Here is a 26,512-nt window from a genome sequence, read left to right on the forward strand (position 1 = left end):
CCAGGGTCTCGGCCTCCGCTTTCATGCGGGCCATCTCATCGTCCGCATGCTTTTGAATAGGGTTTCCCCCGAGAAGGGCAGATTGGCCACCCGCTGCTGAGCCTCCGGCTTGAGTGATGTGAGCCTAAGCCAAGCATGGCGCCGTTGGTTGATCCCATGACAGTACCCATGGGCTGCCAAAAAAGACGCATCAGCAGCCGCGCTGATGACCTGGTTCGACACCAGCATCCCCTCCTTCAGGATCTCCTGAAAATCCTCCTTCTCTCGGGGCAGGAATTCCGTGAACTGCTGGAGGGACTCCCACAGGGCACGATCATACCACCCTAGCAGAGCCGCATTGCTAGACGCCTTCATAACCGTAGATGCCGTCCCACAGGCCTTCCTGCCAGCTGAGTCGATCCATCGGCTCTCCTTATCAGGAGGTACAGTAGAAGACGGGGAGGTAGCATGTTGTTTCCTGACCGCCGTCACTATAACAGAGTCCGGAATCAGATCCATCCGCAGAAAAGCCGGGTCAGAATCCGGGGCCCTGTACTTCTTAAGGAGCTGGGAGGGAGCGGCCTTCGTCACTGCTGGTGTGAGGAACAGCTCCTCCGCTGGCTCTACCAATCCTGGCACTAGAGGTAGTAAAGGGCGAGACAAATGCTTTTTATGAAGTGTCTCAAAAATCACGGACGTCGTGGGTGTTGGAGCCGTCACCGTGATACCCAACTTTGCTGCACCCCTCAGGAGAACATCCTGGAACGTGCCGATGTCGTCCACCGGAGACACTCTCGTCCCCGGGGATTCCGACAAAGTCGGTGAATAGGTCCTGGTCCTGGAAGAGTCCGTGCGGGACCTTGATCCGCGCCTCCTGTGGCGCCGTCTTGACCTTGATGAAGACCTGTGACGACTCCGCGATCTCCCCCTCCGTCCGGAGTGCGATCGCGTCCTCCTTGGCTTCGGTCACTCCGCCGGTTCCACAGGGGCGGGCGACTTTGGCTTGGCTAGGGCCCTCGGCCGAGGAGTCGGATATCGTGGCAGTGAAGCCGTCCTCCGAGGAATCGGAGGAGGCTTGTCAGCCGGCAGCTGGAAGTGGAGGCGGGGTGGGAGCCCGCAGAGGAAGCCCTCTCCGCAAGGGAGGAGGGGGCGTAATCGACTTCTGCCTCGTAAGGGGTATACACTACTGAGTACTACTGAGTACACCGAGCCCGATGATCCGCCTTCCTTTCTAGGCTGGGACGTTGGAGAGTCTCCCATAGGCACCTGTGCCTGCTAGACTGACTCCTGGCGCCAGAACTCCTTCTGCGCCTTCTTGGCGTCGAAGAACGACGACCCGACGGCGAGCGTCGGCCCCTCGACGACGAGCGTCTTCTCCTCGACGGCGAACGCCTCTCCCTCGACGGCGAATGCCTTCGCCTCGACGGCGACCTTCGCCTCAACGGCGATCTTCTCCTCGACATCAAGGATCCCCTCGACGACGACCTTCTCCTCTTCGCCGACGGCGAAGTCGCCTCGACGGCGAGCGCCGACGCCGGGCCACCTCTCGACGTCGATTACTCGACGACGGCGCCGCCGCCGACGAAATCGTCACCGGAGATCTCGACGGTGGTCTGTTCAGTTCCCTTGACGCCGAACATCGACGACGCTTCGACCAAGAGCCCTGGGGAGACGGGGAACAGACTGTAGTCATCCCTCTCAACGCCGTAGTCAGTGCAATCGACGCCGACGGAGAATGGGGACATTTGCTGGTCTTCCTGCCCCTTGGGAGCCCCCCAGAGGCCTCAGCATGGGCAAAGGAAGCCCTTCCAGACCCACCTTGTGCCTTCAGTTTTCTGTCCTCCAGGCCCTGAAGCCTGATCTTCATCCTATCTCTCAGGGTCCTGCTAGAGAAGCCCTGGCAAATGTCACACTCCTCTGGGACATGAGATGAGGGAAGGCAGATGATACACACCTCGTGTGGGTCCGACTTGGCCTTCTTCCTGGAGCACTCTGGGCATTTGTCGAATAATGCAGGCATATTGACAATCAAAGAGTGCACCAAAATACACACAAGGAAGAAAAGCCCAAAGTACTTCAGAAAAGCACTCAAATAACTTGAAAAAAGTGAAAAATCACCAATAAACCCTTGAAAAGGGAGAGCTCAATGCTCCAGGGTCCTGCTTGCAGGAGCCGGAAAAAAGAACTGAAAGTAAAAGGGACCTGCAGTGCATTCTGGGATACTGTGAGACTTCTGGAAAGTTCTCTTAAAGGCACAGTATCCTGTTCTGAGCCACATAATGGCAGCCTATGGGGCTTGTCTGTCCACTTCTTCCTCTCTATCATTCCTGAGGGTTTTTCTGGTAAAAGCATGTTTTTCTGGATAGAAAAACCTGGACAGGCTGTGCTGTTTGTGGATTTTTGGTGGAATTTCTAGTTGAAGTACTGGACAGTGTAGCCCGATATAGGCTGCATTATCTGTCTTTAAATTCTCTCTTAAGTGTCTGTGCAGTTCTGCATTTTTTGACAATTTAAGAGATTATTTTTTATTGCTCCGGGGTCCACGCACATGGGTGGGACTATTCACTAGATTATGACTATACACAGAGATCCCCTACTACAGAAGCTTAGATTCTTTGTCTGATGTCTGAAAATTAGCACGTTTACGTGTATTAGACACTACTAAAGAGTCTAATGGTGCTGGATCTTTAATATAGACAGGATCTGTGGGGGCAGCTTTATATTTTTTCTCAATGCGAGGATTAAGGACCCTAGCCCTGACAGGATCCTTAAAAACTTCTGTTGCGTGCTTGATGACACCCTTAAGCATTGGCAAAAGGGCAGTAGACCTTTGTGTGTAATCAAAAGTGTCTAGTAGGAAATCTTCCTCCACCGCGTCAGTGTGTAAGTCCACCCCATGATATTGGGCAGCTCTTTGGGCTAGTAGGTTAAAACCTATGTTGTCCTCTGGTGGGGGAAGGTCTAGATGGGTATATATTGTCTTGTGGGAAATAAGGCACATCAGGGGTGTTGTAATCATCCCATGGATTAGGTGACTGAGGGGGACTATTGGTCCCTGCTGGGTCATGTGCACCCCCACCTGTGTCATCAGAGTCTATGTCTGCATCATCGTCTGGATTAGGGGATGGTGTAGGTGAATGGTGAGGTGGAGGAGATGTAGGAGGAGGAACAATATGGGGAGGTGGTGGAGAAGGGGCCCTTAATGGAGAGGTTGCAATGTCTCTCGTCTTTGGAGGAGGAGGAGGTGCTGGCGCCTCAAGTGGTCTCTTCTTTGAGCTGAGAGTCAAGTGACCAGTCTTAGGATCCTTTACAAGAGTTTTTTGGTTAGGATCAGGTGTGAAAAATGTCTCTGAAAAGGGCAAATCCTTCTGGTGAAGAATCGCGTCGATGTGGAGCGCGATTGAAACAATACCGTCAAACTGGGTGAGGATTGCGCGCTGAGGAAATTCGGTTCCAAACCGGACACACATCCGAGCCCGATGGCGGAAAAAACAATCTGAGGATGGAGCTGATGCCCATGCGCAATGTGGTCCAAAGGACCAAAGGAGGAGTCACCTATCTTGTGACTTCCAAATAACTTTTCAGGACAACAACAAACGGCAAACATCCGGGCCCAACACTAGGTGGCGATCTATGCACAGTGCAATCTGCAGCTCATATGCCTAGATATAAATCTATGAAGAATTCTTCCATTCATGGAAGTTTCCTTTTTCCCACATCTGTTTAAATGAAAAAGAAGATGACCCTGTGAACATTAGTACAACAAATTGGAACATTCAGACAGGGCCTTGGCAGCAACACTTATGGACCATTCTCACAAGATTGAGGATCTGTTAGAGGAAGGTATGGACATTAAATCTACCTTGGAGCCAAAGTTTGACTCAATCAGCATCAACATGAGCATTGTACGAGAGGAACATATTAAACTGAAAGATTGAGTCATGGAAACAGTCAACCTTTGCGACCATGAGGCCCACAGTGAAAGAATCAGACAAGCGGCTACGATCCCTTCAGACTGATAGAACATCTGAGGCGCAGACTGGAGAAACTAAAAAAAAAAGGCGGTCCCGGCGCAATAATGTACGCATAGTAGGTCTACCAGAGGGGGGAGGAGGACACAATATTGGGCTCTTCCTAGAAGACTGGTTTGTGAACACTATCCTGCAAGGAAAGCAGTTTACTTTTTCCTCAGTAGAAAGAGCCCATTAGGTACCGGGGGCACCAACCTGTCCAGGCGCCCCACACATCAGTAGCACGCCTGTTCATCTATAGGGACAGGGACCACATCCTTCAAGTGACAAGGGCTAAGGGACCATGGCATTTACGAAAACTCTGAGGAGCATATTTACCCAGACTACACCCTAGAGGTGCAGAAGCGCAGGCCCTCTTTCCTTGAAGTAAAGAAATCCCTACAGGCCCACAACATAAAATATGCACTTCATTTTTACGGCAATCCTTAAGATACCACAGATTTCTGGATGACCCCATAGGAGGTTGGATCCTAGCTCGAGCGAAAGGGGATGGCTCCTGAACGGAGAACCGAACCAAATGCAACACATCCGAGACAGTCGCAGCATAGGCGCAAAGCCTACCAGAACAATAGACAGAAGGGCCCTACCAGGGAACAAACAGTGGCAGAAAGAATTAAAACGTTGAAAGATGTAGAGCAGCTTGTGCCATCTCCCCTTCAGGGACGGACTCAGACACAGCAAGGCGAGCCTATGCCAATGTCAGCTACGCAATTCGCAGCAGAGCTTGGAGGGTCCTGTGGTCACATCACAGACGGCTGAGAAATGTGACTAGCCACAAATAGGTTTGGTGTGGGTGCGTGAATGTGTATGGACACACAGATGCCTGTAGCAAGGTAGAACTACATTCCTCCATTTTAATGAACAGGAGTAGGAAGTAAGATTAATGGTGAGGGCACACGGTGATCACCTTATGGTCCGCTCACATCTGCACAGACTATCTATAATTGGCTTACTATAACTGTTAATTATTCTAGTGTTATAGGCGACAGCTGGCCACCCATTGGTGTTCTGGCTAGGAAGTGCAAGTTAGTGATTATTAGCCACAGTGTTTTTAACTGGTTACTATTAGAAGAATTGGGGAGGAAGTGATGTTGGGGGGGTATACACAAGGAACACTGAAGGGTGGGCTGGTGATACGAAAAACTGATTTAGTGACTCAATTACTACAAATATTAATATGCAACCACAGGCAATCACATTTAAAACTGAAATAGTGTTGTTGACCTGGAATGGGTGCGGACTGGCTGGGTACACCAAATGCTACAGAATATACCAATACCTCCGGAGGCGCAAGATTCATATAGATCTCTTACAAGAGACTCATCTCACAGCACATACATTGGCAAACATACGTAGATGCTGGAGTGGTACCCTAATAGGAACTAAGTACTCTAGTTATGTCAGGAGGGTCTTAATATGGGTAGCCCCCGGGACTATGCTGGAGGTTCAATACACACATGCCGACCCAGAGGGCCGTTATGTGGTATTAGGGGGACAACTAGATGGACACCCAATATCGCTAGTATCATAAGCCCCAAACACCAACCAAACTGCGCTCCTACAAACCTTAACACCTACGTTACCGCACAATACATTAGCACCAGTGTACTAGGGAGAAGATTTCAACTGTACACTTGGTCATTTACTCACACTACTCAGGACTGCATGACTTACACACACGAATCGATTTGATATACGACTCTCATGAGGCCCTCGCTAGGGTGACCCGAGTGGAGTACTTGGGCAGCACGCTCTCAGATCATTGCCGTCTGCAGCTGTATTAGGCATAGGGAAGGACCAGGTCAAGTATTCCAACATTGCGGCTCCTTGTGGAAGCGTTGATACACCATTACGTACCTCCCTATCTATTGTCTACTATTTTCATGAAAATGCAGGAACTACCGCAACTTTAGAATTGAATGGGATGCATTTAAAGTGGTGTTGAGCGGACATATGATCAAGACAGTATACACATTAAAATGATACTATGCAAGGAAATAACACACTTGGAATCAGAGATCAGGCGCCTAGAGCAGGGAGCTCCTGACACCCCACTGTCGGCACCACACCTAACAAAAATCAAACTAAGTTTCAAATAAGTAATAGACCGCTTGGGAGCAATAGATTACAGAGAATACATAGCCAAGCAGCATGCAGAGGGGGATCAGGCTGGCAGAGTACTGGCCTGGTTGCAAAGCACAGACACACCTAGAAACTCAATATTGGCCATCAAAGATTGCACTGGACAAATAATTAATACACAACCTAAGATAAACAACGCCTTTTATACATGTTACCCCACCCTATACTGTGCACAACAGGGGAATAGTATCTCGGACCTGCAATCCTTTCTGGAGGGCATCACGCTGCCACTGGTCCCACCAGCTATGTTGACTGAGCTGGAATCTCCTATCACGACCACAGAGAAAGAAGAATCCACACAACAAAAGGTAAAAACCCCAGGAGCAGACGGCTGGCCACTAGAGTTCTATGCAACCTTCCGCTCTCAACTAGTACCCCACCTTCACAAAATGTTTCTGGAAGCATATAATGTAGGTACACCCTCCCTCCAGGAGGCAATCCTGGTAGTACTCCCAAAACCGATCAATGACCCACTATTCCTTGGATCATATTGTCCATTGTCCCTATTAAAAACCAACTACAAAAATCTGGGGAAAATATTAGCCAATAGATTAATGGAGGCGGTCCAATTGCTGGTGCACACATACCAAAATGGCTTTATACTGAACAGGTGCACTTTTTACATTTACGTACACTGTTCATGCTGATGGACTGTGCAAAAACAAGCATCTTTAGACATACAGAAAGTATGTGATACTCTCAGCTGGCACTATCTACCAGATGTACTTACACGTTATGGTATGGAGCCATACTTCATGAAGTGGATATCCCTACTGCATGTCCGAACTGGCTCCATTATCTCGGAACCATTCAAAATCAAAAGAGGCACCCGACAAGAAGGCCTGCTATCACCTATAATCTTTGTACTGGCAATGGAACCGCTGGCACGCGCACTGGGCAAGCAAGCATTGAACTGGGGAATAAGGGCATATGATAGATGGCATGTGGTTTCATTGTACGCGGATCACGCACTTATATACATGCGCGGTAGTGCTACGATCCTACTTGCACTGATGTTGCTACTACAGCGATTTGGAAAGATTTCTGGGCGTACGGTTAATTGGGAACAATCTTTTTCCTATGACCCTCTTAACACCTGAACAGAGGCACGCTCCCGACCACACCGTTTTCATGGAACTAAGATATTTAGGGGTCCAGGTGTATCACTCACCTGCAGACTTATTAGATGGGAATCTGAATAGGGAGGTATCCAGCGCCAGATCCTCTCTTCCATTTTGGAAAGAAGTACCCCTCTTACTCATGGGTTGTATCGCCATCTCCAATGTGCTCTTACTACCGAGGCTATTGTATTTCTTCACAGACATTCCATTACAAGTACCCCAGAGAGTATTTGAAATCAGTGCAGGTGGCACTAATATGGGGTAAGAATAGGGAACTAGTTTCCATAAAGAAATTGTATACACCATTGTATGAAGCGGTTTGGGAGCACGGATTTATTGATTTTATTATGCAGCAGCTCAGTAACAATGGCCGACCAGGTGGATCTGGGAGAATTGACAGCATCGACACCCACAACCGCACTCTGAGTGGTTGTAGAGTAAAGATACTGTTGTACCCCAAAAAATAAGTAACCGCTTGATGAATACCACTAGATTATGCTGGTGCCTGTACAGGAAACAACCCTTTGCCCCATATATTCCCGCATCACCAGGAAATGTAACACGGGGCCATAGAACAGAGGCAATAAGTTGGTCGAACGCAGGACTGGACAAATGGGGCGACATGTTCATAGACTCAATTTTTTACACATTTGATGCCCTAGAAGATAACTGATTATCTCTGGGTTCCTTCTTGTTGTATGCCTCCTTAGCAAACCAATTGAGAGTAATATGGAAAACAAAACACGCAGAGCCAAAGATATCCAGACTCCCCCAAACACTCCTACTGCGTGGTACAGCCAGCCAAGCCGTCACAATGTTATATAGCGCATTGCTCCAAGATGAAACTTATTCACTGGCGTGTCCGAGGGCCTATTGGGATGAGGAACTATCAATTACACTGTCGGATAAACAATGGGAACAATGCATAGGATCCTCAAAAGTATTCTCAATAAATGCAAGATTTGAATACACACAGTTTAATTAGTTACTTCATACTTATTTCACCACTCAGGGAATAGCCAAAATGTACCCAGGAGCAGCGGACAACTGCCCGGGATGTATTGCCTCAGAGGCCACTTTTGTTCATATGGTATGGCTGTGCCAGAATATAGTCGAGTTCTGGACAAAGATATCGGAAATACTGACAGAGACCACGGATACACTAGTATCAATAAGTGGGCAACATTTTATATTAAGGGTCACCAAGTGCTCATCTAAACGTAAACCATTGAATACTCCCGACTGGAGAGCATATCTTACTGCCATAGAGGCCATATTGGATGTAGCCCCATATGCCACACTCAACACCCCGACAAGGCCCAACAAAGACACGACTAAGTAGCGCTTCCTGCTTCACACAAGTAGGATAAGACTCTCCCTCCCCCAATATATCCGACCCCAGGTTACCTGAATATACTAATGACCCCTCTATTGCAATTACAATAAACAAACTATGCGGTAGTGACCCCACATTATTCTGTGATACCCTGCATCGGGATAAAGGAAAGAGGGAGCATGTCGTGACAGGGGTGAAAAGAGAGTTATAGTAATACAGAAACCACATCCATATTGCTCAGCCCCCAACGAACAAGTTACTTACCTTCGGTAACGCTTTTTCTGGTGGATACAGTATCTGCCTGTGGATTCCTCACCTTGTGAATATCCCCTGCTCTTCACGCCGACGAGGACAACGTCACAGAAGCCCGGCTTCGCTCGAGACTCCGCTGACGTCACTGGAGCCATAAGAGAGCCTCTTCGGCGTGACGACGTCAGTTCCGCCCTTTTTTCCGTGCCTTCGAGGCACACGGACGGACCGACATCAATATGTACAGTATAATTAGTACACAGGATTTGAAACAATACACACAGTGTGAAAACAGTTCAGAAAAATACTTTCATTGAAAGTACAATTAAACAATATCAACATTGTAGGTATACAAGGGTGGACAACGTGGAGGCGGGTGGGCCAGTGAGAAATCTATAGGCAGATACTGTATCCACCAGAAAAAGCGTTACCGAAGGTAAGTAACTTGCTCTTCTGATGGATACATCTGCCACCTTGTGAATAGAGCCCCACACCAGTCCCCACTCCCAGAGGAGGGTGTCCACCCTTCTATACCAAAAAGTCCTGAAGGACGGAACGCGCAAAGTGACCATCCCTCCTCACCTCGGAATCTAAGCAGTAATGCTTCGCAAAGGTGTGGAGGGAGGCCCAAGTTGCCGCTCTACAAATGTCCTCTACAGGAACACCTCTAGACAAAGCAGATGTTAATGACTTTGCTCTAGCAGAGGGAGCTCTAATACCCTCTGGGGGTTCCTTACCGGCCAAAGAGCAACAGATCTTGATACACAAGATAATCAATCTTGAAAGGGTGCGCCTGTGCACCGCTCTGCCTTTCCTGCAGCCAGCAAAACCCACGAAGAGCTGGCATCCACACAATAGTCTTTAGTCTTATCGATGTAAAAACTCACCGCCCTCTTAGGGTCCAGGCGGTGAAGCCGCTCCTCCTCCTTGGAAGGGTGAGGGGGGAGGATATAAGGTAGGAAGGATAATGGAATGCCCCAGATGGAAGGGAGTTACCATTTTAGGCAGAAAAGCAGCGCCGGTCCTGAGTACCATTCTTTCAGCATGAATGGTCAAGAATGGGGGTCTTGAACTCAAAGCTTGAAGCTCACTTACCCTCCTTGCCGAGGTAATAGCAACCAGAAATACTGTTTTAAAAGATAACAGTCTCAAGGGACACTTGTGCAAGGGCTCAAAAGGAGAACCCATCAAGTAGGTTAAGACAAGATTTAAGTCCCATTGAGGCACAATAAATGGAGAGGGCGGAAATTTGTTGGTAAGGCCCTTAATGAATCGTAACACAATAGGCGATTTAAACAAGGACGGCTGATCCGGCAAGCAAGGGAAAGCCGACAAAGCCGATAAATAGCCCTTCAAAGTAGCCACGGCAAAACCCTTCTGGGCTAAAGAAAGAGCAAACTGAAGGATGTTGAATAAACGAGCCCTTAAGGGGTCAATAGACTTCTCTCCACACCATGAGACAAATTTGGACCACCTATACGAATAAATAGACTTGGTGGAGTGTCGCCTGGCCGAAAGAATCACATCCACCACATCAGGCGAGAGAGAGAAAGAATTCGGATTGCCCCGTTCAATCTCCAGGCATGAAGGTGTAAGCCCTGGAGGTGGGGGTGTAGAACCTGCCCCTGTGACTGCGAGAGGAGGTCTGCCCTGAGAGGGAGACGGAGCTGAGGGCATGAGGAGAGGTGGAGAAGATCTGTGTACCACACAATTCTTGGCCAATCCGGAGCGATCAATATGACTTGGGCCTGGTCTTGGCGAATCTTCTTCAGAACCCGAGGAATCAAGGGTATGGGAGGAAATGCGTAAAGGAGTTGTGAGCCCCAACTCAACTGAAACACGTCCCCCAAAGCTCCCCGCATCGGATACTAGAGACTGCAGAATGACAGGCAGTGAACATTCTTGTGAGTGTCAAACAGGTCCACCTGAGGAATTCCCCACGTCCGAAAGACGTGATGAACCACCTCCGGATGAAGCCATCACTTGTGGTTGGCAGAGAATTGCCGACTGAGACTGTCCGCACGTACGTTCAGAACCCCGGCCAGATGATTTGCCTTCAGACAAATCTGATGGTCCTGAACCCAGGACCAGAGACGCAGTGCCTCTCTGCAGAGACAATGCGACCCCACTCCTCCCTGCTTTTTGACATACCACATCGCGGTAGTGTTGTCAGTCAGGACTTGAACTGAATGACCGCGAAGGAAGGGAGGAAGGCCTTGAGCGCCAAACATATTGCCCGCAACTCAAGAAGGTTGATGTGAAGCAACATTTCCTCTGGAGACCAAAGACCCTTGATCTCCAGGTCCCCCAGATGAGCACCCCACCCTAAAGTGGATGCATCCGTTATCACTGTGGCCACTGATGGAGGAAGATGGAAAGGCTTTCCTGGAGATAGATTGCCCTCCACGCTCCACCAAAACAGATCCGCAGCAGCTTCTCTGGAGATCCTGATAGACTGCCTGAGATCTCTGTTGTGTTGATACCACTGCCTGCGGAGGAACCACTGGAGCACCCTCATGTGCCAGCGTGCATGGTTGACTAACCAGAATGCAGGAAGCAAACAGACCGAGCAGGCGAAGGACCTTCAGGACTGAAACGACCGCTCCATTGTAAAACAAGGGAATTATTTCCTGAATGTCGAGAATCCTTTGTGGAGGAGGGAATGCTCGACAGTACCGCCCCTATGAACAGGTTGCGCTGAGAGGGCACCAGGTGAGACTTGGGCACATTTATCGAAAAACCCAATTTGTACAACAGCTGAGTTGTCACCTGCAGATGATGAAACACCTTCTCCGGCGACTCGGCTTTGAGCAACCAGTCGTCCAGATAGGGGAAAACTGGAATCCCCGCTCTCCAGAGATGGGCTGCCGCCACTGCCATCACCTTGGTGAAGACTTGAGGTGCAGTAGTAAGTCCAAACGGGAAAACCACAAACTGATAATGTTGCGACCCCACCGTGAAACAGAGATACTTCCTGGGCGACTTCAGGATCGGGATATGAAAATACGTGTCCTGCAAGTCGATCGACACCATTCAGTCCTCTTGCTGCAGCGCTTGAAGAACCTGCGCTAGGGTGAGCATCTTGAACTTTTCTTGTTTCAGAAAAAGGTTCAAGATCCTGAGATCCAGGATTGGACGTAACCTACCATCCTTCTTGGGTATCAGGAAATACCGGGAGTAGCATCCCTGACCCCTCTCCTGCTCTGGAACCACCTCTATCGCACCTTTTTTCAATAACGCTTCCTCCTGCAGGAGAAGAAGGTGGTCTTCCGAGCAAGCCCCTTGGCAAGGAGGGTAATTTGGAGGGAATTCCCGAAAGGGAAGGGCATACCCATTCTCCAAAAGATTGAGAACCCAAAGGTCAGTAGTGACCGATTCCCAATCTTGCAGAAAGTGAGTAAGCAGACCCCCCATAGGACCAACATGATCCAGAATGGTGGATCTAGGGCTGCTTTACTGTTTTATGAGGGGGGGGGGGTAGAGGAAGAGGAGAGGAGGAGGGCTGACGGCCTCGTGGGCGACCTCTGCTTTTGCCCCTGTAGGATTTGTACAAGGTGTTTTGTTGCTGCTGTTGAGGTTGCCTATATGTCCGAAAGGACGACCTCCCAAATGTCCTATATCTCCTGAAAGAAGAGCCTCTAGTTTGAGCTTGAAGTCCAAGAGATTTGGCTGTAGCCTTGCTGTCCTTAAATCTCTCTAAAGCAGCATCCGCCTTTTTTCCAACTTCCTCCATCTCCTCCAACTGATACTTTGTTCTTCTGTAACCCTCTGGGCTTCTCTCCTAGATCTTATCCTAGGTGCAGGCAACGATGGAGCCAAGACCGACTCCGCCAGATTCGGAGCCGGTGTCGTACACGGATCCGACGGCGCCGCCTGCGCCGAACGAGGTCGAATAGAAGGTGCCGGAGAAGATGGAAACAGCGTCGATGTCCTCGGCGCCGGGAAGTGCCAAGACGGCGCCGCCGGAAGAAAAGGCATGAAAGGGGCCTGGGCATAGGCCTGAGGAACCCCCAAATTAAAAGCTAATGGACTTATGGGACCCGAAGGTGCACCAGAGGGGTACATAGCCCTGTTGAAGACTCCGTACATAGCATTGAGATAATGCGACGGATCTTGACCCGGACCTGGAAAAGGAGGATAGGCCCCCTGGACTGGATATGAGGCAGGCATTACTGTGTTCGGGCCAGCCGGCGCTGGCAGGGAACCAATGGAGTCGCCTGCTCATCCGGCACAGGAATCTCTTCTTCTGGAGCCGGAGAATGAACTGAAGTCGGTGAGGGAACCGGCGTCGGAGATCGATGTGGAGAGGCTGCAGGCTAAGCCGATTTTTCAGGAGGAGCTGAATTCGATGGAGAAGGAGACACGAAGTCCTTACGGCATCGTCGAGATGGAGAGGTCGACTTCGGCGCAGCTTCTTCATCAGAATGGTGCCTTGAAGAATGTCTCTTCTTCTTGTGCTTCTTGGCTCTCGAAGCATGCTCCGACGTCTACTTCGAACACGACCCAGACCGAGACCTCAACCTTCTCCTACCTTTTTTTTTCTTTCTTATCTTCGCCATGAAGAGCTTCGCTTCCCTCTCCTTCAGTGCCTTCGGATTCATTTTCCTGCAGCAGGCACATCCCTCGACGTCGTGATCCGACATTAAACACCAAAACCACAGTCCTCGTGTGGATCAGTAATGGACATATGTCCTCCGCACTCTCTGCAAGGCTTGAACCCGGACTTCCTCGACGACATCCATGGAAAGAAACAAGAAGAAGCACAGGAACACAGTCAGAAACACAAAGTATCAAGCGTATCAACAGAGAGTCCTAGAAAAACCGTTCGTGTCCACGGCGCGGAAAAAAGGGAACTGACTTCATCACGCCGACGAGGCTCTCTTATGGCCCCAGTGACGTCAGCGGAGTCGCGAGCAAAGCCGGGCTTCTGTGACGTCATCGGCGTGGAGAGCTACAAAAAAATTCTGAATGCTGCTGGTGCAGGGGATATTCACAAGGTGAGGAATCCACTGGCAGATGTATCCATCAGAAATATCTTTATTAAAATGTAGAATATTGTTGTTGATGTTATGTTGGATATATCTTGCAAAATTGTAAATTGTGTACGCAACCCACCCCCTAAGTTGTGAACGCTAATGTATACACGATTGAGTAATTGTAAAACATAGGATTCCAGTACTAAACCCATGCATAGACGCCTCAGGGGTATCTAATTTTGCCGTTCACCGCAAGCACTAAACTTTGCTTCTTAAAAATAAGAATGGGAGTGATCAACTTGTCATGCCATCTTCTCAAATGGAAAAGAGAACAAGCCCAGCAACACTGTCGGCTTTGTGGAAACCATAGGGAAGACATAACACACATCCTTTGCCTGTGTCCAAGTTTGTTGAAGGAAAGAAGATACCTTTTACAGAGAGGATGGATCATCAACGAGGTCAGATCGTGCAGAGTCGCAGTACTAGCCTGCTTTGACCCAAGGAACACCAACCTAAACTGTGCTCTAGTAAGGTTTATGGATCGTGCTGCAAAAAAACTAGGGGAGGGGATTCACTAACAGCAACCTCCACCAGAAAAACAACCGGCAGATCCTCCTTGCAGGAACTCTGGCAAAGGAATAAATAATTGTCAGAGGCACCAAACTAACTGACTGGAGGGGCTCAGTGCATAGGTTGCCACACTCTGGGACTCGATTTCCAAATCGAGGACACCACTACCAACGCCCCAAAGGGTTATTATTAACGTGTCGGCGAAAGGGCAATTATGATTGTGTACTCTGAAAAACTAGGGGCCTGGGGGCCTTTTACCAAGAACTGGGGTTATATCTTCTTTTAATGCGGGATTCGATTTCAAATCTTGGACACTACCACCATTGCCCCAAAGGGTTATATTTAACGTGTCGGCGAAAGGGCAACTACGATTGTGTACTCTGAAAAATGGAGGGCGTGGGGGTCTTTTACTAAGAACTGGGGTTTTATCTTCTTTTAATGCGTAACACTTATCTTTTGTAACTTGCAAAGCTTTTTTTTTAATCATTCAACAAAGTTTCTAAAGTGTCACCAGTGGGTGGGCACACCTTGTAGAGTTACGCCCGAGTTGTAACGTACACAACAAAACAACAGGTACAATGCTAGAATAGGGGATGAACTAAAGAGAGCAGTACTTCCAAGGAATAAGGGTACAGATCCAAAACTAACAGATATGTTTCCTAGGAAGAAACAGTTCAAACACAAAGCAGGCAGAGGATACTATAAAGAAGCTCAGGTAACTCTCCTTACCTGTCATAACATTTCCCATGCAGCAGCGACTTGGCATAGGCATCCAACGACGCAACAGGGTCCTCATTGCGCAGACCCTGCTCACTGTCATCTAGAGTGAGAAAGAAGGCTGCCTTTTCCACCATATCCAGAGCAACTCTGTTTTTTCCCCTCTTGAAAAATGACTTTCGAGCTTTGGCCCAGATGGTCCTAATAAAAAAAGAGCACAGCATGCTACGTGAGTGTACGTAAACCATAACATTTAAAGAAAGCTACATTATTGGTCTCCTCCTGTACTTAAAAGGATCAAGCATAGGTCACAGTATTACATGATGATGTGAATTCTCTAAGAGAAAGTCAATTGATCGCTTAGTAGTCAAATTGTATTATGGTACTTCCCCTGTAAGTAAATATTTGCAGCATGTAGTGCTGTAGATTCACATGCTGTGCATACTCCTGCTAGCTAGTGTTGGGCATGGACATTTATAACTTGTCTTTCTTCTAGGAAGTCTTTCAAATCTTGAAGTATTGTGGCTCCTTCTCTCCATGGTAATGCGCATGGTCATTGAATCCAATGTTAGATTGTTTTTCGTGCATCAGGTGCACAAATTAGAGCAGTTTAAAATAGTACATGATGCGGACTAAGCATTGCCACTCTATACAGTAAAAACGGTATCTGCGACAACCAAGGACTTCCAGGGAAGTGGGTGGGCACACGTAAATCTACAGCACAACATGCAAAAAATAGATGCATACAGGGTAAGTAACATGATCCATTCGTTCATGTGTGTATGTACTGTAAAGCAGTTCGCCTTAGAGGGTGGCTAATCATTGGTTTGTGCAAATACTTGAAGTAAAGTTTTGGATACGGTCTGCAAAGTTGTGGGACACCTGAAGCAAGTACAACCCCCCCGTTTCTGTAGGTAATACATGGCAGTCATGTCTTTATGAGAACTACTTTGTGCTGAATATTCGATGAAAGACTTGGCGCTAGTAGTTCCAATACAGTTGATAAAGAGGGTCTTTTGCAGAGCAGTCCACAACCCTTGTACCGGCATGACCGTCAATTGTGCTGCCAACCTGTGAGTGATAAGTCTGTAGTGATGGTTGCCAGTGGTGTAGGAATCATAAAAGGGCCTGCCCTGCAACAGGTTGTTCTTGTTCCAACACTGCAGAGTGATAGATCCTGGGCTAAATCAACACTAGATCCTGTAAACTGCCCTCTACTTGAGACCACTGGGACGCAAGACACTCATTGGCACTCGGGACAATGGCTATGCAGGACACTATCATGCCTAGGGATACGCATTTCTGTCTTGGCTATCAGGTGACAATGTGGCTGAAAAAGTGCCAGTTGGTTCTGGAAGTTCAGAACCCTCTGTGGATTGGGGTAGGCGTTGCCGTAATCAAATTGAGAATAACTCCATGGTGAACCAGAAGTAATTCTAGGTAATATTTTATCACGTTTATGGTAAATCCCAGCCTGTCGAAAAGATGGATTGAGGCTTGTGTATACTTTATAAACTTGGGTTTGTCTGAATCCTTTATCAGCTAGTCATCTAGCTAAGGGAAAACATGAATGCTCTGTCTCCTTAGAAGTGTGCCCACTACTAGCTAGGAACTTTGTGAATACCCTTGAAGCTGTGATGACCCCAAAAGGTAGAACTTTGAATCAGTTATGGCGTCCTCTTACCACAAACCCCAGCTAATGGAATGAGCAGAGTTGATGGAAATGTGAAGTATGTATACTTTAGGTCGAGAGCAGCCATGAAGTCGTCTTCCTGAAGAGTGGTATGACAAGCTGTAGTGTGATCATATGAAAATGTTTCGACAGAATGTATCTGTTGAGAGTATAAGGAAATGGGGCCCTCTGGGAATAGATCAGGGTTCCAAGGGCAGGGGACAAATCAGCAACGTAATAAAATACCCCTTGGTAACCACTAATGTTTTCAAGTAATTACATAATAAAGGCCATATGTGAACATTAAATTAGTAATATTTATAAAAAAAATTATGTATTCATTGTTTAATACTGATTATTTCTTCTTTAAATATATAAATTAATTTCAGAATAAGTCTATAGGGAGACTGTCAATTGATTAAGTAAACAAGTCGTGATAGACAATAAAATAAGAAAAGAAAATTAGAAAAAAGAGAAGGAAAGAGAAAAGCCACACTTCTAATAATATAAAACAATTAGAATGCACAATAAATATATACATTATACAATACAAGTTTGAAACAAACCACAAAATACATATCCACAATAGTGTAATCATTTAACATCTGACATACAAATAAAATTCATGAAATATATACAAGAATGAAAGCCGGCGCCGAATGGATGAAGAACAGCTGTCTGAAACTGAACTCAGACAAGACAGAGGTCCTCATCTTTGGCTCCACCCCCTCAGCCTGGGACGACTCCTGGTAGCCGACTGCCCTGGGAACCGCACCGACACCCACCGACCACGCACACAACCTGGGATTCATCCTTGACTCAACACTCTCCATGACCAAGCAAGTGAACACCATCTCGTACTCCTGTTTCAACACCCCCCGCATGCTCCGAAAGATCTACGTGGATCCCCACCGACACAAGAAAAACGGTCACCCAGGCCCTCGTCAGCAGCAGGCTGGACTACGGAAACGCCCTCTACGCGAGAGCCCCGGCCAAGCTGCTGAAATGACTGCAACGCATACAGAACACCTCTGCATGCCTGATCCTCGACATCTCTCGCCAAAGCCACATCACACCCCAGATGAGAGAACTGCACTGGCTCCCCGTCAACAAGAGGATCACCTTCAGGCTCCTCAGACGACTCACCTACTACACCCCGAACCGCCAGCTCAGCTCCGCTGACCGCGCCCTGGCTACCATCCCCCGCATCCGAAGAGCAAGCATCCTTCTCCTACCTCGCCGCCAAATCCTGGAACACCCTTCCAATCCTCCTACGGCAGACCGAAAACCTACTAACCTTCAGGAGGTTACTCAAGACCTAGCTCTTCGAGCAGGAACAGCACTGCCCCCCCTACCCCCAGCGCCTGGAGACCCAAATGGATGAGTAGCGGGCTCTACAAATGTATTGACTGACTGATTTAATGTATAAACGACAAAATGTTCTCTATTGATTACTATTGAATTCTTTCTTAGTATAGACAATGTAGTGAACACTTGTTGTAATCTTCCTTCATTCCAGTGTTACCTACCTTGGTACATTCCTTCCACCCCTTTCCCTTCTCTCCCAATGGACTCTCCTCTCTAGAGTTCACTGTAGAATGTTGGCAGACTCAGGCATTGAGGAGAGTGGATGGCCAAATAAACGTGCACTCTTTGCAGGTGTGCCTCTACTCATTTCATTAGTTGCATAGGCTCCTCTACTGTAGCCTCTACCACCTTGTTGCGTATAGGATTGTAGTTGCCTTTGCTAAGACTGTGCCAGCTCGGAGGTAAATGCTTTGGCACTGCTATGTCCTTGAGGCCTACAACATGGCTGGAGTGGATTTGTTGTCTGCAACGCCCCCATGGGGCTTGCTGTCTCAATATCTTTCGAAATAAATGCTCACCATCAAACGGAATGTTAAGTAGGTATTGCTGTACCTCTGGCTTGAATCCATAAATATGCAGCCATGCATGTCTACATAAAATGGTGGCAGAGTTTATAGTCCTAGAGGTGTTAGCAGGGTCTAGCACACACCTGATTGGTGCATTAGATATTCGTCTGCCCTAACTCACTAATTCCTCACCTTTTTTTTGCACTCCTCTGGGATATGTTGTAGGAGATCATCTATCTCACTGCAGTGGGCTCTGTTGTACTGAGAGAGTAAGACCACTGATTTAGCAATCCTCCAGGGATTGGCATTCCCTATGACCACCCTTTTCTCGGCAGCATCAATGCATTTGCTATGTGCAGTGGGTCTGAGGGGGGGGGGGGTTATACTTTCTCTTCACTTGTGGAGTAAGCACTCTTGCCTTCGCTGGGTCTTTGAAGAAACTGCAGCTGGTTTCAGCATAGACTTTATCACAGATAACTACTGAACTGACCTTTCTGTCTTGGATAAAGACTAAACCAGAAAGTCAAACTTAGGTGTTTAATGCATATGTACTTTATAACACGCTGCTTCCCGTTGGATGACAATATGGTAGAGTGTAGTGCCATCAGGTGTGGATGGCTTAATAGGTGCAGGTTCTAGGTCAGTATCGTCCTCTGGGTCGACATCCTAATGTTCACAAGATGTGCTGGAGTATGGGATAGGTATATTGGCTCCCGAAGTACTCTGCAGGAGAGTAAGGGTTTTGACTGCCTGTGTCTGCCTACGAGAGTGCAGACATTGGTAGATTGTACTGGAGATGGTGAATAATGTAGAGAATGTTGTGAATGAGTCTTAGATGGTGGTAGACTGGTGCCTTTTTTGTGCCACAAGTTTCTTCTTTGGGGGCAATACATAGGCTCTGCCAACTTAAGCCTGATCTTTGATGAGGTGGTCAGTTTTCCAGATTGGTAGATCAATAACGAATGTCCTTTGAACTTGGTCCAGTGCTTGCTGTAATTTTTCACGGATTGGACCTTCATGTTCCCAAGCAGTTACTGCCGATTATTTTTGTAGCATCTACTTTCCACTTGATGCAGACGGTTCCCTGTGTTCTTCCATCTGTGCCCTTTTCAGTACTGAAGTTTTTGGCACCAAGGATTTCAACGCCAAAACGTGTGTTGAAGCTTCTGCTGTGCTTTGTCTTGGAGCCCTCTCTTGATGACCAAAACCAGCTGATTCTAGAGCACCAAGACATGAGTGCTGTGTAGCCCCAGGACTACCCTGCTACCTCGCCACACCCTCCCACCCAATAGGGTGTGGTTCTTGCACCTCCTGCAGCCTTAAAGGGCATGTTTGGGCACAATGGCCCATAGTACTCACAACCGTTAGTGAGTCTCCATTCTCGCACCAGATCCCTTTACTGCACCGAGGTCACCTGTAAAGGGATCTGTCGCTGAAGGACGCCAACGGCTGTTCTGCCTCTCTTTCCTCAATTTCGAAGTCGGTCTCCTGAGACAAAATAATGCAGGCTCAATAAAAGCATGACTTCCTCCTTTTCCTCAGTGCCAACCAGTTCATCCTCTCCTGAAAACTCTCCCTCGGCCTGCCATCTTGTAAGCAAGAAGATCTCTTCGATACCTCAGAGTATTTTTTTAATGAAGCAACAGACATGCTGAACAGACTTTTGCTGTGCTCAGGATACAGACCTGATGGTGGTCGTTGTGAGGATATTTTGCATTGCATTGAGGGCACTTTTGGAATAGAGACCGATCCATCTCCATCGATGGCACATTTCCTGGCCAGGAGTGGAAGATGTTTGGGTCCAACACAAGGCAGATCATTTGTGGCTCTGATCCGGTGACTCCCCTTTTGCATGATATTGAGTTAGTGAGGTCTTCTTCAAAGAATCGTTTTGGCTCGGTAGTCGCAAGGCTTCGAAAAGGCGATGACAACCAGAGCTATAGCAAAACCCGTCCAAGCCTGATGGCAGAGAAAAACAACCTAACAATGGGGCGGAAGACGATGCACAATACCATGGGGAGGAGGAGCACAATACCTTGTGAGTCAAGAGAATTCTTCGAAGGAAAACAAGTTGCAAATGTCTGAGCCAAACACTAGATGACAGGAATATGCACAGCATGTGTATCTACAAACATATGCTCCGAAAACATTTTTTTGATTAACTATATAATGCACATCAAATATTGAACTTACCAGTCACATAGCCGAAATATGGCAACTGCTCGATTACATTCATTCTAACGTATTTTAAGTTTATGTTCAGAAATTTTAAATGTTGATCAATTTCACTCCATGGAGTAGGTTTGAAAAGACAACTGTAATTGTATCCTCAGTACTCTCCCATTTTTCTCTGCTGACTGAGAACCAATGCCACATTCTAAGAAGAGTAACCCAACAGGTTCAGGAGCAGATGCTGTTTCAGGAAGGTGACAATTCCTGATCAAAACTGTAAACTAGATATTAACACTACTTTGAATATAGGAATTGTGGTAGATTCCTATTTTTTTAAAGCACAAACTGTCCTAGCAACCTTTTTTCAAAGTTTTCTTTGCAAAATAGGTGGGTCTATGTATACTTCAACTCCTGTCATTCCCAACCTAGGGTGTAGTCCTGAGAAGTTTTGCTGAGATCCACTACCGTTGTATCTTTATACTGCCCCTTTTCGCAGCACTGATTTCTGGGTTATCAGTCCTGATGTATGCGGATTATACCCAAATTATTTTTTAAATGGAGAGGGATTTGAAAATGAAAGTAGGCAATATATGTAACTGCCTCCAAAGGGTTGAAGCATGGATGATTAGGAATCAACTCAATTGAGCCCTTGATATAAGATTTTTCTTTTTTGCCAAAGTTGTTCAGAGAAAAGTACACCTTCGCTCAAAGTGTGAAACCTAAGGGTTAAATATGCCAAACAACTTAGTATGACTGAGCGATTAACACCTTGGCTGCTAAGGCTTGTCCCCTCCTGTGTTGATTTATGGAAAACTCCATTGTTCATGACAAGGTCAGTTCGTCATTAGCACAGGATCAGTGCACTGCATGACGAGCTGACCTTGTCATGAGCATGGAACAGGTTAAACGAGATGGTAACAAGTTGCATATACCAGTTATGCATCTTTAAACAACTGTTTCTATGCAACAAAGAAGTCACTTTTTTTATTGTAATATATCATCAAGAGTGGATTACTGCAACGGCATTTACCTTGGTCTTCCTGCAAATACGCGAAAGAAATTATAACTTGCACAAAAATCAGCTAAACTTATTTATGACTTGAACATTTTTTACTCCATTTCATTCATTGATATTAGTTAAGCTGCACTGACTGCCAGTTAAGCAGGGAATTATTTTAAATCACTTATCCATAAAGCATTCTACAGCCGAGAACAGAACCAGTTGTCAAGAACATTTTTGATATACAAACCAAAGTGCCATCTGAGTTATGAAAAAGCCAGTTTGGCTTTAATTCCAAGATTCTGTTGTACCTCTCTAAGTGGAAAAGCATTTTCTGTTGCCCCATCCAAGTTATGGAATAGCTTAGCATACGCGCTCTTTCCAGTAGTTTATTGGATTCCTTTTTGTACGTAGATAATCTTCCTAGAGGTTTAAAACCTGCTAGATATCTTATGGTAATTACTGTGCAATCCAAATACAAACTAAAAACAAGCATTTGCAATGCAATAGGTCTCGCATTAGGAAAGTTTGAGCTATTGGTCTTGTAAATGACACATTTTTTATTTATGTGTTTGTTTTGAAAATAGCGAAATTAATAGCTTTGTCATTTTCAATGCCAATACTTTTATCTTTTGCAAATGTGACACCTATAGGCATTTGTAATGCAACATGTTTTGTATTTACGTGACTTAGATGTATTGATATTACAAATAACAATGGCTTTTAATTTTTTTAAATAATTAATACTTAAATAAAAGTTATTGTAACTTATAATGGCAATATCTTAAACTTTTGTAAATAACTTTTGTGAAGATTATGTTCAGTGTATTTTATTGTGATGAAAATCCAAGAACAGAAGTGAAATATTACCATCTTTTTGTGACATTTGTAATAAAGCTTGAAACATTGAGAGAACATATTTGAACCAGTTGTTGTTGAATGGTTGCACAGATTGATACTGTGGTGGCGCTGAGTGATGCTGTGGCGTTTTGTGATGTTATGGTGCCCCTGAGTGATGCTGTGGTGCCCCTGAGTGATGCTGTGGTGCCCCTGAGTGATGCTGTGGTGGTGCCATAGATTGAGTGAGGGCGATAGATAGATAGGGTCAGGGCGATAGATAGGGTCAGGGCGATAGATAGGGTCAGGGCGATAGATAGGGTCAGGGCGATAGATAGGGTCAGGGCGATAGATAGGGTCAGGGCGATAGATAGGGTCAGGGCGATAGATAGGGTCAGGGCGATAGATAGATGTGTGCGGTTGTATGTGTGCGGTTGTGTGTGTGCGGTTGTATTTGTGTGGTTGTATGTGTGTGGTTGGGTGCGTGGTTGTGTGCGTGGTTGTGTGCGTGGTTGAGTGCGTGGTTGAGTGCGTGGTTGAGTGCGTGGTTGAGTGCGTGGTTGTGTGTGTGTGCGTGGTTGTATGTGTGTGCGTGGTTGTATGTGTGTGCGTGGTTGTATGTGTGTGAGGGTGTGAGTGAGGGTGTGTGATGGTGAGGTGTGAGGGTGGGTGAGGATGAGGGTGTGAGGGTGTGTGATGGTGAGGTGTGAGGATGAGTGAGGATGAGGGTGTGAGGGGGTGTGAAGGTGAGTGTGTGTGGGGGTTTGATGGTGTGAGTGAGGGTGTGAGGATGTGAGGGTGTGTGATGGTGAGGAGGTGTGATGGTGAGGAGGTGTGATGGTGAGGAGGTGTGATGGTGAGGAGGTGTGATGGTGAGGAGGTGTGATGGTGAGGAGGTGTGATGGTGAGGAGGTGTGATGGTGAGGAGGTGTGATGGTGAGGAGGTGTGATGGTGAGGAGGTGTGATGGTGAGGAGGTGTGATGGTGAGGAGGTGTGATGGTGAGGAGGTGTGAGGGTGAGGAGGTGTGAGGGTGAGGTGGTGTGAGGGTGAGGAGGTGTGAGGGTGAGGAGGTGTGAGGGTGAGGAGGTGTGAGGGTGAGGAGGTGTGAGGGTGTGGAGGTGTGAGGGTGTGGAGGTGTGAGGGTGAGGAGGTGTGAGGGTGAGGAGGTGTGAGGGTGAGGAGGTGTGAGGGTGAGGAGGTGTGAGGGTGAGGAGGTGTGAGGGTGAGGAGGTGTGAGGGTGAGGAGGTGTGAGGGTGAGTGAGGTGTGAGGGTGAGTGAGGATGAGGGTTTGAGGGTGAGTGAGGATGAGGGGGTGAAGGTGAGTCAGGGTGGGTGAGGGTGCGAGGGTGGGTGAGGGTGCGAGGGTGGGTGAGGATGTGAAGGTGTGATGGTGAGGAGGTGTGAGGGTGAGTGTGTGTGTGAGGGTGTGAAGGTGAGTGAGGGTGTGAGGGTGGGTGAGGGTGTTTGAGGGTGAGGGTGTGAGGGTGAGGGGGTGACGGTTAGTGAGGGTGTGTGAGGGTGGGTGAGGATGTGAGGGTGTGTGATGGTGAGGAGGTGTGAGGGTGAGTGAGGGTGGGGGAGGGTGAGAGGGTGTGGGAGGGGGTGTGAGGGTGAGTGATGGTGGGTGAGGGTGAGTGAGGGTGTGTGGGGGTGTGAGGGGGTGAAGGTGAGTGAGGGTGTGAGTGAGGATGTGAGGGTGTGAGTGAGGATGTGAGGGTGTGTGATGGTGAGGTGGTGTGAGGGTGAGTGAGGATGAGGGGGTAAGGGGTGTGAGGGTGGGTGAGGGTGTGAGTGAGGGCGTGAGGATGTGAGGGTGTGTGATGGTGAGGAGGTGTGATGTGAGTGAGGGTGGGTGAATGAGGGTGTGAGGGTGACGAGGGTGAGTGATGGTGTGTGAGGCGGAGGGTGTGAGGGTGAGGGTGAGTGAGGGTGTGTGAGGGGTGAAGGTGAGAGGGTGTGAGGGTGTGAGGGTGAGTGAGGGTGGGAGGGTGAGTGAGGGTGGGAGGGTGAGTGCGGGTGTGTGAGGGTGAGTGCGGGTGTGTGAGGGTGAGTGCGGGTGTAGGAGGATGAGGGGGTGAGGGGGTGAAGGTGAGGGGGTGTGTAGGTGAGTGGGGGTGTGAGGGTGACGGGGTGTGAGGGTGAGTGATGGGGGGTGAGGCTGAGGGTGTGAGGGTGAGTGAGGGGGGTGAGGGTGAGTGAGGGTGTAAGGGTGAGTGAGGGTGGGAGGGTGAGTGAGGGTGGGAGGGTGAGTGCGGGTGTGTGAGGGTGAGTGCGGGTGTGTGAGGGTGAGTGCGGGTGTAGGAGGATGAGGGGGTGAGGGGGTGAAGGTGAGGGGGTGTGTAGGTGAGTGGGGGTGTGAGGGTGACGGGGTGTGAGGGTGAGTGATGGGGGGTGAGGCTGAGGGTGTGAGGGTGAGTGAGGGGGTGAGGGTGAGGGGGTGAGGGTGAGGGGGTGAGGATGAGGGGGTGAGGGTGTGAGGGTGAGGGGGTGTGAGGGTGAGGGGGTGTGAAGGTGAGTGAGGGGTGAGGGTGAGTGCGGGTGTGAGGGTTGTGAGGGTGAGGGGTGTGTGAGGATGAGGGGGTGAGGGGGTGTGAAGGTGAGTGATGGTGTGTGAGGGTGGGTGAGGGTGCGAGGATGTGAGGGTGTGCGATGGTGAGGAGGTTTGAGGATGAGTGAGGATGAGGGGGTGAGGGTGTGAGGGTGGGGGGTGTGAAAGTGAGTGAGGGTGTGTGAGGGTGAATGAGGGTGTGTGAGGGTGGGTGAGGGGGTGAGGGGATAAGGGGGTGAGGGGATGAGGGGGTGAGGGGATGAGGGGGTGTTAGGGTGTGAGTGAGCGTAAGGGTGTGTTGGTGAGGGTGTGTTGGTGGGTGAGGATGTGAGGGTGTGTGATGGTAAGGAGGTGTGAGGGTGAGTGAGGATGAGGGTGTGTGAGGGTATGAAGGTGGGTGAGGGTGTGAGTGAGGGTGGGTGAGGGGCGAAGGCGAGTGAGGGGGTGAGGGTGAGTGAGGGTGTGTGAGGGTGCGAGGGTGGGTGAGGGTGCGAGGGTGGGTGAGGATGTGAAGGTGTGATGGTGAGGAGGTGTGAGGGTGAGTGTGTGTGTGAGGGTGTGAAGGTGAGTGAGGGTGTGAGGGTGGGTGAGGGTGTTTGAGGGTGAGGGTGTGAGGGTGAGGGGGTGTGAGGGTGAGGAGGTGTGAGGGTGAGTGAGGATGAGGGGGTGAGGGGTGTGAGGGTGGGTGAGGGTGTGAGTGAGGGCGTGAGGATGTGAGGGTGTGTGATGGTGAGGAGGTGTGATGTGAGTGAGGGTGGGTGAATGAGGGTGTGAGGGTGACGAGGGTGAGTGATGGTGTGTGAGGCGGAGGGTGTGAGGGTGAGGGTGAGTGAGGGTGAGTGAGGGTGTGTGAGGGGTGAAGGTGAGAGGGTGTGAGGGTGAGTGAGGGTGGGAGGGTGAGTGAGGGTGGGAGGGTGAGTGCGGGTGTGTGAGGGTGAGTGCGGGTGTAGGAGGATGAGGGGGTGAGGGGGTGAAGGTGAGGGGGTGTGAAGGTGAGTGGGGGTGTGAGGGTGACGGGGTGTGAGGGTGAGTGATGGGGGGGTGAGGCTGAGGGTGTGAGGGTGAGTGGGGGGGTGAGGGTGAGTGAGGGTGTGTGAGGGTGTAAGGGTGAGTGAGGGGGTGAGGGTGAGGGGGTGAGGGATGGTGTATGAGGATGAGGGGGTGAGGGTGTGAGGGTGAGGGGGTGTGAGGGTGAGGGGGTGTGAGGGTGTGAAGGTGAGTGAGGGGTGAGGGTGAGTGCGGGTGTGAGGGTTGTGAGGGTGAGGGGTGTGTGAGGATGAGGGGG

At 48.6% G+C, this 26,512-nt stretch overlaps 1 protein-coding gene across 10 annotated transcripts in view; it reads right to left on the reverse strand.

Moving 5' to 3' along the window:
- Nucleotides 1–26,512, reverse strand: part of LOC144770575 (carnitine O-palmitoyltransferase 1, liver isoform-like) — a 525,217-nt gene that overhangs the window by 176,287 nt on the left and 322,418 nt on the right. For all 10 annotated transcript variants that reach the window (XM_078655216.1, XM_078655221.1, XM_078655217.1 and 7 more), the window contains exon 11: nt 15,134–15,322. In XM_078655216.1, the coding sequence (XP_078511342.1) occupies nt 15,134–15,322 (189 nt within the window). The remainder of the gene's footprint in view (nt 1–15,133; nt 15,323–26,512) is intronic.

The sequence above is a fragment of the Lissotriton helveticus genome, chromosome 7 (assembly GCF_964261635.1).
Source record: "Lissotriton helveticus chromosome 7, aLisHel1.1, whole genome shotgun sequence".
NCBI lineage: Eukaryota > Metazoa > Chordata > Amphibia > Caudata > Salamandridae > Lissotriton > Lissotriton helveticus.